General features: G+C 47.3%; 1 protein-coding gene across 2 annotated transcripts; it reads left to right on the top strand.

Annotated features, from left to right (window-relative positions):
- The first annotated feature begins 8,048 nt into the window (after window positions 1–8,048).
- On the top strand, window positions 8,049–13,811 carry CXXC1 (CXXC finger protein 1). Of its 2 annotated transcripts, XM_043558841.1 has the most exons (15): window positions 8,049–8,385; window positions 9,168–9,286; window positions 9,387–9,487; window positions 9,789–10,024; window positions 10,116–10,319; window positions 10,735–10,761; window positions 10,839–11,084; window positions 11,247–11,354; window positions 11,526–11,710; window positions 12,002–12,209; window positions 12,289–12,399; window positions 12,524–12,573; window positions 12,712–12,808; window positions 13,127–13,279; window positions 13,363–13,811. In XM_043558841.1, exons 1-15 carry the CDS (start codon window positions 8,383–8,385, stop codon window positions 13,507–13,509), a joined length of 1,995 nt encoding a protein of 664 aa, XP_043414776.1. In that variant the 5' UTR covers window positions 8,049–8,382; the 3' UTR covers window positions 13,510–13,811. The 2 variants fall into 2 exon arrangements, with proteins under 2 accessions (XP_043414776.1, XP_043414777.1); XM_043558842.1 differs by lacking the exon at window positions 10,735–10,761.
- Window positions 13,812–14,072: the final 261 nt, after the last annotated feature.

Here is a 14,072-nt window from a genome sequence, read left to right as displayed (position 1 = left end):
CTGATAGCTCAGAGCCTGTAGTCTGCTTCAGATTCTGTGTATCCCTCTCTCTCTGCCCCTTCCCTGCTCTCTCAAAAATAAATAAAACATTAAAAAATTTTTTTAAATAATAAAAATAAAAAGAAAGTGAGGACTTAATTGACAGAATGGAAGAAAATGTTTGCAAATCCCATATCTAATAAGGGATGTATCTAGAATATTTATAGAACTATTGCAGGCAAGTATTTAACACAATGAAAAATAGGCAAAGGGTGTGATATTTCTCCAAAGAAAATATTAAAATGGCCAATATACACATGGAAATATGCTCAATATCATTAGCCATTAGGGAAATGCAAATCAAACCCACAGTGTGATACCACTTCACACACACTAGCATGGCTATAAGCCAAAAGACAGATCATAAGTGTTATTGAGGAATTGGAGACATTAGAATCTGCACACACTACTGGTGGAAATAAAAAACAGTGAAGCCCCTTGGAAAAACAATTTCTTCAAATAGTCAAACATAGGGTTCCCACATGACCCAGTGACTCCATTCCTAGTGTTATGCTTAATAAACCTATATGTTTTTCCTTAGCAGGGTGATGGTTTGCAAGCACCCATCTTGTGCAGCAGGTGAAGGACCCCATTCCTGGTGGGACATAGTAGTGGAATTGGCCAGGTGCTATATGATGCACATACTTACACACAACAAAGGAGCATATAATGGGTCAGAAACAAAGATATTCCCACACGATGCAATAAGAGCCCCACTGGCTATGAGCAACCAATACCCACTGGTGAAACTGATCTTGCTTTGTCCCTTCTCTATGTGAGTAAAGCATTGTTTTATCTAGTGCCTCTCTAAGTCATGTCTTTTTTGATGACCCTGACAGGAACAGACTATGGAGTGTGTTGATCTCCAGAGACTTCTCCTCTTCATTTCACATTGCTTGTTTCCTAAGATCCTAATCCCTAGAGTCTGATCACCTGGACTATTGATCCATTTTCTGGCTTAGCTCCACTGTGTTCCTCAGTTTTCAGAGCCTGCTGCATTCTGTGGCTCCCCCATCAGGCTTTTCATTTAGCTGCTCCTATGCTGGGCTTCCCTTAGTCAGTGCCGAGCAGCGCTCAAAGCAGGAAGAATGTTATTAATAACATCAGATTTATTATTACTGGCTGTGTGGCCTGGCAAGAGACTTAGGCTCCCTAAGTCTTAATTGCTTTCACTATAAAGTGGGGATAACAATCCTAACTTGCAGGGATTTAAAAAAAAAGCATTTAAATTAGTTCAAGAATTATTTTAATAAATATTTATGGACATGGAAAAGTATTCCTCAAAAAACATTAGATCAAAACATTAAAATATAGAAATATTTTAGAATGTATTCTAGAACCTAGAAATACCGCAGAAGCCCAAATCTATTTCTTCATGTTTATGTACCTATATGTACATAAGTAAATACATTAGCAAGTTAACAATGCTTCTCTTTAATGGTAGGATTATTGGTGGGTTTTGTTTCACATATTCCTAGATTTTCTAGTTTCCCTTTAGTGTGTTAGTGTTACAATTAGAAGAAAAGTAAAGGAAAAATATCACAAATCATACTTTCTTTTCCTTGTAAATTTTAGGACTTTACTAAGTTACAGTGTTTTGCTACAATAAAACTCTAGATTAGAAAGACCTTGAGGGGGCCTGGGTGGTTCAGTTGGTTGAGCTTCAAACTCCTGATCTCCTTGATCTCATTCGGCTCATGTCATGATCTTACAGTTCTTGAGACTGAGCCCTGTGTCCAGCTCTGTGGGTGTGAAAGCTGTTTAGGATTCTCTCTCTCCCTCTGCCCCTCCCCTCCTCAAAATAAATAAATAAATAAATAAATAAATAAATAAATAAATAAATAAATAAACCTTGAAAAGTTACTCTGCCTCTTCTGACAGGATTTCACTGGTGTATTTCTTCGCTGACCCACTGGTGTATTTAAAACATAATTTCTCCTCCCATTTCAGAACATTTTTGTGGCTATCTAGCAACTTTTTGTGTTCTCTTCCTGAGTCATTTACAGAAAGGTAACTGCTGATTATTTTTAAGATCTTAATGAGCATGATTATGTATTAACTAACTGACATTTATCTATGGGGCACCAGGTAGATGGTGCACCACATACTAACAAAAGTAAAGGGCTTGTGTCCCTGACTTCAAAGAGGTTCCAGTTTAGTTAGTGCAATGAGAATAATATATGTTAACCAATCAACGATATTCAGCAGTATTTGATCAATAGTAATCTTTATGGTATGGAAAATTACTTCTCAAAGTGTTGTCTGTGGATCCCTGGGGATTCCTGAGATTATTTCCGGTGGTGCAAAATCAAACTGTGGTAGGGTCCCGTCCCTAAGGGAAAAAAACAAACAAAAAACCTCAAGGCAACCTGGTTATAAGTGTATGTGACAACATCCTTCATGACCTTGTAACATAAGACCACTTAATCAGACTACAGGTTTGTATGTTACCATCTATGGGAGACAAAAAAGTGGAAAATATGCAAAAAACTATACCATGTGGTGCGTTCAGGGCTCAATTCTTCAGTACGAACCCAGGTGAGCAGTGCCGACAGGAATAAGGTTGCTTCCTGGAAAGAAAAGCCTCGGTGTCACAACTCTCTGTGCAAGAATCCCAGTACAATGGGGCGCCTGGGTGGCGCAGTCGGTTAAGCGTCCGACTTCAGCCAGGTCACGATCTCGCAGTCCGTGAGTTCGAGCCCCGCGTCGGGCTCTGGGCTGGTGGCTCAGAGCCTGGAGCCTGTTTCCGATTCTGTGTCTCCCTCCCTCTCTGCCCCTCCCCTGTTCATGCTCTGTCTCTCTCTGTCCCAAAAATAAATAAACGTTGAAAAAAAAATTAAAAAAAAAAAAAAGAATCCCAGTACAAAACCTTTTCATAATATTAAGGCTCCCTCCCCCTTCTCAGCTTATTAATAGTTGCACCAATGGGGTAAAAGCGATGGTTGGTAAAACTGGAGACACTTTAGCACAAACACAGGCAGTTTCTCCACACTATACACTTGACCCCTGAACAACACATGTTTAAGTTTACATGCAGATTTTTTTTCAATAAATACAGTAGAGTACTGAAAATGTGTTTTTCTTACTTATGATTTCCTTAATAACATTTTCTCTTCTCTAGTTTTATTGTAAGAATACAGTGTATAATACATATAAACACACAAAATACATGGTAATAGACCGTGTTATCAGTAAGGCTTCCAGGCAATAGTAGGTTTTTAGTAGTTAAGTTTTGGGAGGGTCAAAAGTTATGTCAATTTTCAACTGCATGGTGCTCAGTGCCCCTAACCCCCACGTTGTTCAAAGGTCAATTGTAATTAGTGTATTTTAAGATGGGAGTTTTTAACTTTTTGGTCTTAGGATTCTGTTATACTCTAAAAGTGGCAGCCCAAAGAGTCAGTTAAAAACAAAAACAAAACCAGCCAACCAACCAAACAAACAAAATAAACATAGGTTCATTAACGGGAATATTGGCCGGGGCTGTGTAATGGCTTCTTCCCACATAGCACAGTAATCGTACCTGCTTTTTAAATTTTTAAAATTTTTTTAAATGTTTATTTTTGAGAGAGAGACAGACGGACAGACAGACAGACAGCATGAGCGGGGTCGGGGGGAGCAGAAAGAGAGAGGGAGACACAGAATCAGAAGCAGGTTCCAGGCTCTGAGCTGTCAGCACAAAGCCCAAAGTGGGGCTCAAGCCCATGGACCAGACCACAAGATCGTGACCTGAGCTGAAGTTGGACGCTCAACCAACTGAGCCAACCAGGCACCCCAACAGCCTGTTTTTGATTTATAGCTGACAGTGAGGTTTAAGAGAGGTAATAGAGTAGCTTACAGCCTTTCAAGCAAAACCAGGACAACCATAGGGCTAGCTCAATTGCATTCAGCAACACCTGTCTTGTAAGGCACGTTCTATCTGGGGAAGAAAGAACAGTTTTTCTTGATGGCCAGAGTGATTATGCAGCATAAGCACATAAACCCAAAAAACTTAGCAAATAGGCTCCTAAATTTGGGAGGTGGCTTATCAGTCAGTCCTGTGGGCAGCCTGTGATGATGCTTTGGGACACTGACACTGAGGCTTTGACTTGCCAACCAGTGGGTTTATCTATCATCTATTAACAGGTTGGACAATGGGGGGACCCTTACTCATCCACCACTTAGGCAAGAGCATTTGCTACTGGATCCCAGGGAGTTTTAATGTTCACTGTCTTAAACTATCAAGTGGACAAGCAGTCCTTCAGCTTAAGTAGTGTGGTGGCTAATAAGGCTACATGTATCACTACTACAGCTGTTCAGCATGGCTTGCCATTCTTCCACAGACTCAGTTAATTAGGAGACAAAAAGCTCAAACACATTCAGACAGTTTATTTTACAAGGTCATCATGGTATCAGTTTCCTGCATCCCTAGTCCCATTGAACAAACAAACAAACAAACAAACAGTAAATCAGAGGAGCCATATGGGTAGTACCAGCGGTGGTCACTTTTCTGCTGAAAAATCACCTCTAAACTTGAATCAAGTGCTTCTATAACCAGCAGTCATTCCCAAAGGAGAGGTGAAGTGGTAAGTCTTGTGGTCAACTGCAGCCGGGAAGATGGATGAGAAATGGCCTTTGGGCTATTTCTCATGAGGCTGCTTCTCTCCCTTGGTTTTGGGGAAATCCAGGGCATTCCACCGAGACTCAGACTGCAATTAAATTTTGCGTACTTGGCCTGTATGGAGATGTATAAGGTAAACAGAGTGTCATGGTATAACTAGTCACTTGCAATATTTCAAACGCTAAATCAGTCTTGCATTTGGGTTATCATTCCTGGCATAAATACACTTCTTCATGGTGTATTATCATTTTTATAAATGGCTAGATGCAATTGCTTATATTTTGTTAATGACTTTGCATCTATGTAGTAAAAAATTTAACTTTGCCTAAAGACAAGTCTGTCTTTTACTCTCCTTGGCTTCTGGAAGGTAATCTTTAAGCCCTTTAATGTCATTCCTGACAGAAATGTCTTTGCCTGAGGGCCTTTAGTCAACGGACAGTCTAACAATGTGACTTAGGGTGAGGACTCTGAGTCACATGGTATGATCTCCTCCTCTTGAGGGGACAGAAACTGTGATCAGGCACATGGGCAGTCAACAGTGCGTAAGTAATGGAACTCCAATAAAGACTCTGGACAGCAAGGGTCAGGTGAGCTTCTCTGGTTGACAATTCTCCATGTGTGTTTGTCACATATTGCTCCTGAGAGCAGCTAACTCTGTCTATGATTCCTAAGGGACGGGATAACTCAAAGCTCTGTATTTGGAACCCTTCCAGACCCTGTTCTATGACAGATTTTGATCCTCTCCCTGTGATACCTGTGAATACAATTTTCAGTAAGTTCTGTGAGGCCTTCTAGCAAATTAGTTGGGAACCCCTGAACTTGCAATTAGTGTCAGAAGTAAGCATGGTTTGGGAGAACTCTAAATTCTGTAGTGATGTCGAAAGTAAAAGCAGTCTTTTGGAGACTGTTTCTCAAAATTTGTAGCATTTATGCTCGTGGGGTAGGTTGGCCTGTCATTTTCTTTTCTTGTCTTTGTCTAGTCTGGTATCAGGGAAATGATTCTGAAAATGAATGGGGAAGTATTCCTTCTTCCTCTATTATCTCAAAGACTTTGTATAGGATTGGTCTTTTTTCCTCCTTAAATATTTGATGGAATTTATTAGTGAAGCTATTTGGGCTTGGGGTTTTCTTTGTGGAAAAGTTTTTTTTTGGGTTTTTTTTTTTTTTAATTTTTTTTCAACGTTTTTTTATTTATTTTTGGGACAGAGAGAGACAGAGCATGAACGGGGGAGGGGCAGAGAGAGAGGGAGACACAGAATCGGAAACAGGCTCCAGGCTCCGAGCCATCAGCCCAGAGCCCGACGCGGGGCTCGAACTCACGGACCCGGAGATCGTGACCTGGCTGAAGTCGGAGCTTAACCGACTGCGCCACCCAGGCGCCCTGTGGAAAAGTTTTTTAATTAGAAATTCCTATAATCTAATAGCTGCTTGGCTATTCAAAATTTCTATTTCTTCAAGTGTTAGTTTTGCTAAGTTGTCTTTTTCAATGAATTTGTTCATTTTATCTAAGTAGTCAAATAAATATATTGCATTAGGTTGGTATAAATGTGTGAATAATATTCTCTTTTTAATATCTGTAAGATCTGTACTGATAGCTCTTTTTGCATTCATGAGGTGAGCAATTTGTGTTTTCCCACTGTTTTTTCTAAACCGAATAAATCATATTTAATTTAATAAATTATACTTAAATATTATAGTAATTGAATATAAATTTAATTCATTCAATTTAGTTATGTAACATTGAAATGTAATGAATTAGGTGAATTTGAATTAAAATTTAAATGTGTTAAATTAAATGGAAATTGAATTAAATTAAATCATATTAAATAAAATGTAAAATATCAAAGTAAAAAAATTAAATTGAAATTAAATGATACTTGAACAAATTGAATTAATATTAAATTATTTTGAACCAAATTAAATTGAGTAAATCAGAAGTCAGTAATGTTAAATTTGAGTAATTACATTTAAGTCATACTTGAACTATATTCCCTTAAACTTATTTTCATACATCAAATTGTAATTAACTTAAAATTGAATTATATGAAATTCATAAATTGATGTTAAACTAAATTTATCTGAGTACCTTACCAACATATATTCATTTATACTAAAACTAATACATTAAATGAACAATTAATTTGATGAATTAAATTGTTTATTAAAATAAATTACAATCAAATTAAGATAACTCAGTATTAATTTATTTAAAAAAGGAGGCAAGTCTGGATTTGAAGTTCCATTTTGTGGATTAAAAACCTGTTTTAGGAAGAGAGGGTCACAGAATCCATGTTGCGGCTTCTGTGTCTTTGGTGTCTGTGATGGTGTGGAGGGGACAACGAGTAAAAACGTTTAGGAAAGGCGAAAAAATAACACAAAACCCCAGATATCTGAACCATACACAGGATAACCATCAGTAGCAAAGAAGTTGCTACGTCCAGAGCCAAGAAATCCAGAATAAATGTTAGCAAAGAGTGAAAATTTTCATTTTCCCCAGACCCCTCTCTTCAACCCGAATCAAGTCGTTCTGACTTTGAATGTGGACATGTGGATATTTAGTATGACCACGACTCGCGTATCCCGTGGGATGTGGGGTGATGGGGGCACTGACCTTTTGTAAGTCATTTGACCTCCGTGGTTGCCAGAGTTAGATCATTACCCTGAGATGCCTAGCTCTCCGATCTGTCCAGATTTTTTTTTTTGTACTTAATCTAATTTAAAACAGAATGTTAAAATTAATTTTATAGGAAAGAATTGAATGTGTATGAAACAAGAGAACCAAAGCGGATGTCACCAGGAACCTGTCAAATCCACAGGTCGGGGAAGACTTGGTGAAGCCAGTGTCTCGGATTTCAAAATCTACTTTGGTTAGGCCACTTCTCACCAGAGTCGGTCAGTCCACCACCGTTCATGGCCTTGCACCGTTGCTTGGGACTAATTCTGAGAAGCGAAAGCACTCCTGCAAAAGCCCAGGGGCTGAACAGTGCCAGGCCTGGCTGAGCGGGAAAGAGCGGTGGAAGGTAAACGTCGGAGACATACCAGGGGGAATGGTTTCCTTCGCAGCGCACGACACCCAGTCTGCTGGCGTCCCATTTATACATGTGAAAGGGTAAAGTGATTGAATAGAAGAATGAGTGTGACTTGATACAGGTCGTGTTTCGGAAGCCGCCACTTTTTCTGTGAACTTCTCAGCAGGACAAGCCTCCGGCGTACGGAATCGATGGTCAAAATGGCGGCACCTTGTGGAAGCCGCGATTAAGGCGCTGCCATGTATTGCTTGTAAACGTACGGACTCGGCCATCTTACGGAATCAGATTCCAAGATGACGGCATATGCGTGGAAGTGGCGCACAGGCGCGGCCATGTTGCCTGTAACGTTGTGTCCGTACAAGTGGTCACCGTACGGACTCGGCCGACAGAGTGGCGGTGATCTCGGGAAAGCTGCGATGCAGGTGCGGCCATGTTTCCCGCACTTACGGATTCGGCAGCCTTACGGTCTCAGTAGTCAATAGTCAAGATGGTGGCGTCTGAGAGACTTGTAGCGGCTCTAGGCGCCGGATCTACTTGTTTGCTGCGGAGCCGACGCATTGGGCCTGCGCAATAAGAGTACGGTGCCCGGGAGGCGCGACCAAAGCGGAAGTAGTTGTGGGCGCCTTTACAACGGCCGCGAACGCCAGCGAGAGGTCTGTGCAGCAGGTTCGCGGGTCGCTGGCGGGGGCAGCGGAGGGGTGCGCCGAGAACGGAGAGATGGTGAGTACGAGTCCCGGGAGGGGGTCGGCAGTAGAGGTCAGTGGGATTGGTAGAGGCGGGGTCCGTGGGCAGAGGCAAGAGAGTCTGTGGTGAACAGTAGGAAGAGTCTGGGCAGTATGGTGGGCGCCCGTGGTGAGCCTTAACAGGGGTCTGTGGGTAGAACGTTGGGGGTCTGAGGTTCTGAAAATTTTCTGATGTGTGAACCATCTGGGAGTTTTGTGATGAGCCATTTTAGGGGTTCGTAATGGAAGTTTGGTGGGGGTCTCTCGATAGGTAGTTCCGTGGCAATCCGAATGGGAGATTGGGCAGAGCCGCACCAGGCAGTGTGTAATAAGCTGTGATGAGTCTGTGTCAAGGAGTTCGTGGGGAGCCGTGATGGGGGGCGGGGTTGTCTGTGGGGTTAATAACGGGAGATCTATGGGAAACGGTGTTGGGAAGTGTGTAGAATATATCCCGTGGTGTCTGTGAGAAGAGATGGGGGCAATATGTGATGCGCGGTAGTTTATAACTAACCGTTATCAGTGTGTGGATAGAGTAATGGGGTGTTAGTGATGGGAAGTCTGAGACAGAATGATGGGATCTGAAAGAACGGTACTGGGGTGTTAGGGGTGAGTGATGGGAGTTTGTGGGGACCGTGATGCAAAGATCTATGAGGAACTGTGATAGAAAGTTTATTGGCAGAATGTTGGGGTTTGTGGTGAGCCACGATGGAGCTGTAGCAAGGAATGAGGCACCATGATAGGGGTTCTCTAAGAAGCCATGATGGGGGGGGGGTCCCACAGGAGGGTGATGGCTCAGACCCAGAGCCTCCAGATGCTGGAGAGGACAGCAAATCGGAGAATGGGGAGAATGCACCCATCTACTGCATCTGCCGCAAACCAGATATCAACTGCTTCATGATGTGAGCCGGGGAGAGGCGGGTGGGGCTGACACCTGCAAGGTTGGGTGAGGCTGATGGGTCCGGCCCCTCACATCTGCACCACTCACCCCATCCTCTGCAGCGGGTGTGACAACTGCAATGAGTGGTTCCATGGGGACTGCATCCGGATCACTGAGAAGATGGCCAAGGCCATCCGGGAGTGGTACTGTCGGGATTGCCGAGGTGAGGGGGGGGTGCCTGGACAGGGCAGGCAGGTCCACCTGCCTTGAGGGAGAATCCATAAAGGGAGGGTGGGTCATAGGGAGTAGTGACGTGTCTCTGTGGGTGATTGTTGGTTTGTGGTGAGTTGGAATGGAGACTCCACTGTGAGCCCAAACACAGGGTCCCACCAGAGGGGTTAGCCTGCCCTGGAGTAGGGGGACAGAGCAGGTGAGTGGGACAGAAAAGAAGAGGAAGAAAGAGTTCTGGGACCATCCAAATCCCTCATTGTTAACCTGTCCTGGTCCCACTGTCTGCCCCGCAGAGAAAGACCCCAAGCTGGAAATCCGTTATCGGCACAAGAAGTCACGGGAGCGGGACAGCAATGAACGAGACGGCAGTGAGCCTCGGGATGAGGGTGGAGGGCGCAAGAGGCCTGCCCCGGATCCAGATCTGCAGCGCCGGGCGGGGTCAGGGACAGGGGTTGGGGCGATGCTTGCTCGGGGCTCTGCTTCGCCCCACAAATCCTCTCCACAGCCCTTGGTGGCCACACCCAGCCAGGTGAGTGGCTGCCACGGCTGGGATAGGTAGGGTGATCCCGTGTCAGGCCCTCCTTGGGTTCCTGATTTCTGTTCCGGGCCCCTTCCCCCAGCATCACCAGCAGCAGCAGCAGCAGCAGCAGCAGCAACAGCAGCAGCAGATCAAACGGTCAGCCCGCATGTGTGGCGAGTGTGAGGCCTGCCGGCGCACTGAGGACTGTGGCCACTGTGACTTCTGTCGGGACATGAAGAAGTTTGGGGGCCCCAACAAGATCCGGCAGAAGTGCCGGCTGCGTCAGTGCCAGCTGCGGGCCCGGGTGAGCATGGGTAGAGCTGGGCAGGGCCAGGTGGGGGCGTCAGTGTGTCCAGGAGGAGCTCACTGAGGCTAGGAGGGGTGGGCCAGGTGAGGTGGGGCCTACTGCACATAGACAGGTGGGAAGGAGCCTGACCTGTCCAGACGAATGGGGCGTGATCAGGTGTGCAGGGCTAGCAGGGGCGCCTCCAACCCCAGATGGGCAGAGTAGAGCCAGATGTTTCAAGGTGGTCAGGCATGTCAGGCCAGGTGGGGCAGGGTTCAGCATGTCCTAGTGATGAGAAGTAGGAGCAGTGGGTGTGTTTCTGGGGAGGTGAGGCAGGGTTAGTTGGTGGGGCTAGGCTCTTGTGGGAGGGGCTAGGGCAGGGCCACCCTCCATCCACTTGGGGCTGACCTGGGCCTTCCTCCTGCCGGCACAGGAATCGTACAAGTACTTCCCTTCCTCGGTGAGTCCAGCCCCCCAGGGCGGGGCGGGGCATGCGGGCAGGGCGGTCAGGGCCAGTCCTGAGATTCTGCCCTGCAGCTCTCGCCAGTGACGCCCTCAGAATCCCTGCCAAGGCCTCGCAGGCCACTGCCCACCCAGCAGCAGCCACAGCCATCACAGAAGCTGGGGCGCATCCGTGAGGACGAGGGGGCAGTGGCATCATCAGCGGTCAAGGAGCCACCTGAGGCTACGGCCACACCTGAGCCACTCTCAGACGAGGACCTACCACTGGATCCTGACCTGTACCAGGACTTCTGTGCAGGGGCCTTTGATGACCATGGCCTGGTGAGCAGGTGGAGCGTGCCATGGTGGAAGGGTGGAGGTTACAGAAGCTGAGTTTCCATGATGAGGAGAGAAGGCAGAGTATGGAAGGCTGATTTGGGAACTGAGTAGGTGGTGGGGTAGTCACAAGTGGGGCAGGTGGGTCAGCATATGCCTCACTTGCAGCCCTGGATGAGTGACACAGAGGAGTCCCCGTTCTTGGATCCTGCCCTGCGGAAGAGGGCAGTGAAAGTGAAGCATGTAAAGCGTCGGGAGAAGAAGTCTGAGAAAAAGGTGACGGGAAGGGTGAAGTGGGTGTGGGAAAGCAGAGGGCAGGGAGGCGAGGGAGAGGCAAAGGTCAGAGGCTGGATGGGGCAAGAGCCAGAAGGGGGTGGAATATGGGGGGAGGCAGGCATTCAGGGCTGACTTCAACTCCATCCTGACCTGACCCGCTTTGTCCCATAGAAGGAAGAGAGATACAAGCGGCATCGGCAGAAGCAGAAGCACAAGGACAAATGGAAACACCCAGAACGTGCCGATGCCAAGGACCCTGCGTCGCTACCGCAGTGCCTGGGACCTGGCTGTGTGCGCCCTGCCCAGCCTGGCTCCAAGTATTGCTCAGATGACTGTGGCATGAAGCTGGCAGCCAAGTGAGTCATTCCTGGAGAGTTCAAGGGAGTCGGGGAGTATAGGGTCGGGCATGACCAGATGTCTTCCGGTCAGTCACCTGCACACTGTTCGGTCCATGAAGCACCCCCCATCCACCCCTCATCCATCTACCATTCTGGTGCTCATCTGCCTTTTTATCTACTGCTCAGTCACTTATCCTTTTGCCGTTTGGTCACCCATCCGTTCTACCATTCTTGGATACACCCCCTGCCCCACCTATTTTGTTGCTTGCCACTTTCCCTGCCTGCACCCAACCAACTGCCTCCCTGCAGCCGCATCTACGAGATCCTCCCCCAGCGCATCCAGCAGTGGCAGCAGAGTCCCTGCATTGCTGAGGAGCACGGGAAGAAGCTGCTCGAACGTATTCGCCGTGAACAGCAGAGTGCCCGCACCCGCCTCCAGGAAATGGAGCGCCGATTCCATGAGCTTGAGGCCATCATTCTTCGTGCCAAGCAGCAGGCTGTCCGTGAGGATGAGGAGGTGAGCAGGCACAGGCCCAGCGGTGCGGGGCCCAGTACCTAGTCCTGACTGGCCTCATCGTTCTTTCCGCTCCACACAGAGCAATGAGGGTGACAGCGACGACACGGACCTGCAGATCTTCTGTGTCTCTTGCGGGCATCCCATCAACCCACGTGTTGCCTTGCGCCACATGGAGCGCTGCTACGCCAAGGTCAGGGTGTCAGCCTGAGGGGGAATCATCAGTGGGTCCGTGGGGGAGAGACATGTTGTCTGGGGGGGTGTCTTGGGATGCAGCACACATCCACAGTTCCCTCCATTTGTGCTCATCCCTCCAGTATGAGAGCCAGACGTCCTTTGGGTCCATGTACCCCACACGCATTGAGGGGTGAGTGTGGGCGCTACGTGGAGTTAGAGCAGGGAGGTCGAGGCTGGGGTCAGAAGTGGCATGTTGGGGCAGGATACGGGCACGGGCAAGAACGGGTGGGTCTCCCTCCACTACCCTGTCTTTACTCCAAACCCCCAGAGCTACCCGACTCTTCTGTGATGTCTACAATCCTCAGAGCAAGACATACTGTAAGCGGCTCCAGGTGCTGTGCCCCGAGCACTCACGGGACCCCAAAGTAAGGTTTTCCTTCAACTCCCCCCGCCCTTCTGTCCTTTCTTCCTCCTCACTGGCCCACATTCATCCCTTGCTCCCTCCTCTCCCCTCCTTCCTTACCTTTTCCCTACTTGACCACTTCCATGACCTTGCTTTGCCTGCCTCATCATCCTTCATTCCTTTCCTTTTTCCTCTCATCTCCTGTTCCTCCCCTTTTCCATTCTTCTCCTCTCCCTGAACTTTCCATTCCTTCCTTCCTACCTCCCTGACCACTTCCCATTCCTGTCTTCTTTCCTGCCTCACCACCCCCATTCATCCCCGACCCCCCATCTCGCTGCAGGTGCCAGCTGATGAGGTATGCGGGTGCCCCCTTGTACGTGATGTCTTTGAGCTCACAGGTGACTTCTGCCGCCTGCCCAAGCGCCAGTGTAACCGCCACTACTGCTGGGAGAAGTTGCGGCGTGCTGAAGTGGATTTGGAGCGTGTGCGCGTGGTAGGTTTTGATGCTGGATGTGGCTGGGGTCAGGCGGGGCTTCTGGAGCTCCTTCTCATGGCTCTTTTCTGCTCTCCTGTCAGTGGTACAAGCTTGACGAGCTGTTTGAGCAGGAGCGCAACGTACGCACAGCCATGACTAATCGGGCAGGATTACTGGCCCTGATGCTGCACCAAACGATCCAGCATGACCCACTCACTACCGACCTGCGCTCCAGTGCTGACCGCTGAGCCTCACAATGGCGCAGAAGTCCTCACACCCTGCATTCCAGGCTGGGGAGCTGCCCTGAATCCCCATTTGTCTGTTCTGCCCTTCATATGTTTCTCCGGCGGTCCTTGAGTTTCTCCCTGTACCGATCCACCATTTGACTGCCCGGCTGCTGTTACCAGGGGGTCTCAGAACTTTTTCCTGTTCTTGTCTGTTCCTTTGTTTCTCCATTCTCTGTGCCTGGGCGGGACTGTGGAATCCGCTCACTCTTGCCTCCCCCCTTCCTTGTTTTGTTAATAAAATTTTGAAGAACTAAGAAAGATGACTACTGATGGTTTCCACACTTTATCCAGCTGCGACTGCATTTCCAAAGCCCTTGGGTAGATGGGCTGTGGCACACTTATACCTCAGGAGGGGCTGCAGTATACAGCTTCGAGTACTCTGTTGGCATTTACTCTGTGCTCTGCAGGAGCCCCCGTGGGCGTGGGGGATATGACTTGCTGAGAGCCCAATCACCTACATTCTCAGCCTTTCATTTTGAAACTGGGTATCCAGTTAGCGCTAATTCAGCGTGTGACTCATTTAC

Source organism: Prionailurus bengalensis, chromosome D3 (assembly GCF_016509475.1).
Source record: "Prionailurus bengalensis isolate Pbe53 chromosome D3, Fcat_Pben_1.1_paternal_pri, whole genome shotgun sequence".
NCBI classification, from domain to species: Eukaryota; Metazoa; Chordata; class Mammalia; order Carnivora; family Felidae; genus Prionailurus; species Prionailurus bengalensis.
The sequence above is the reverse complement of the archived record's forward strand: the minus strand, read 5'-3'. Positions and strand labels throughout refer to the sequence as shown.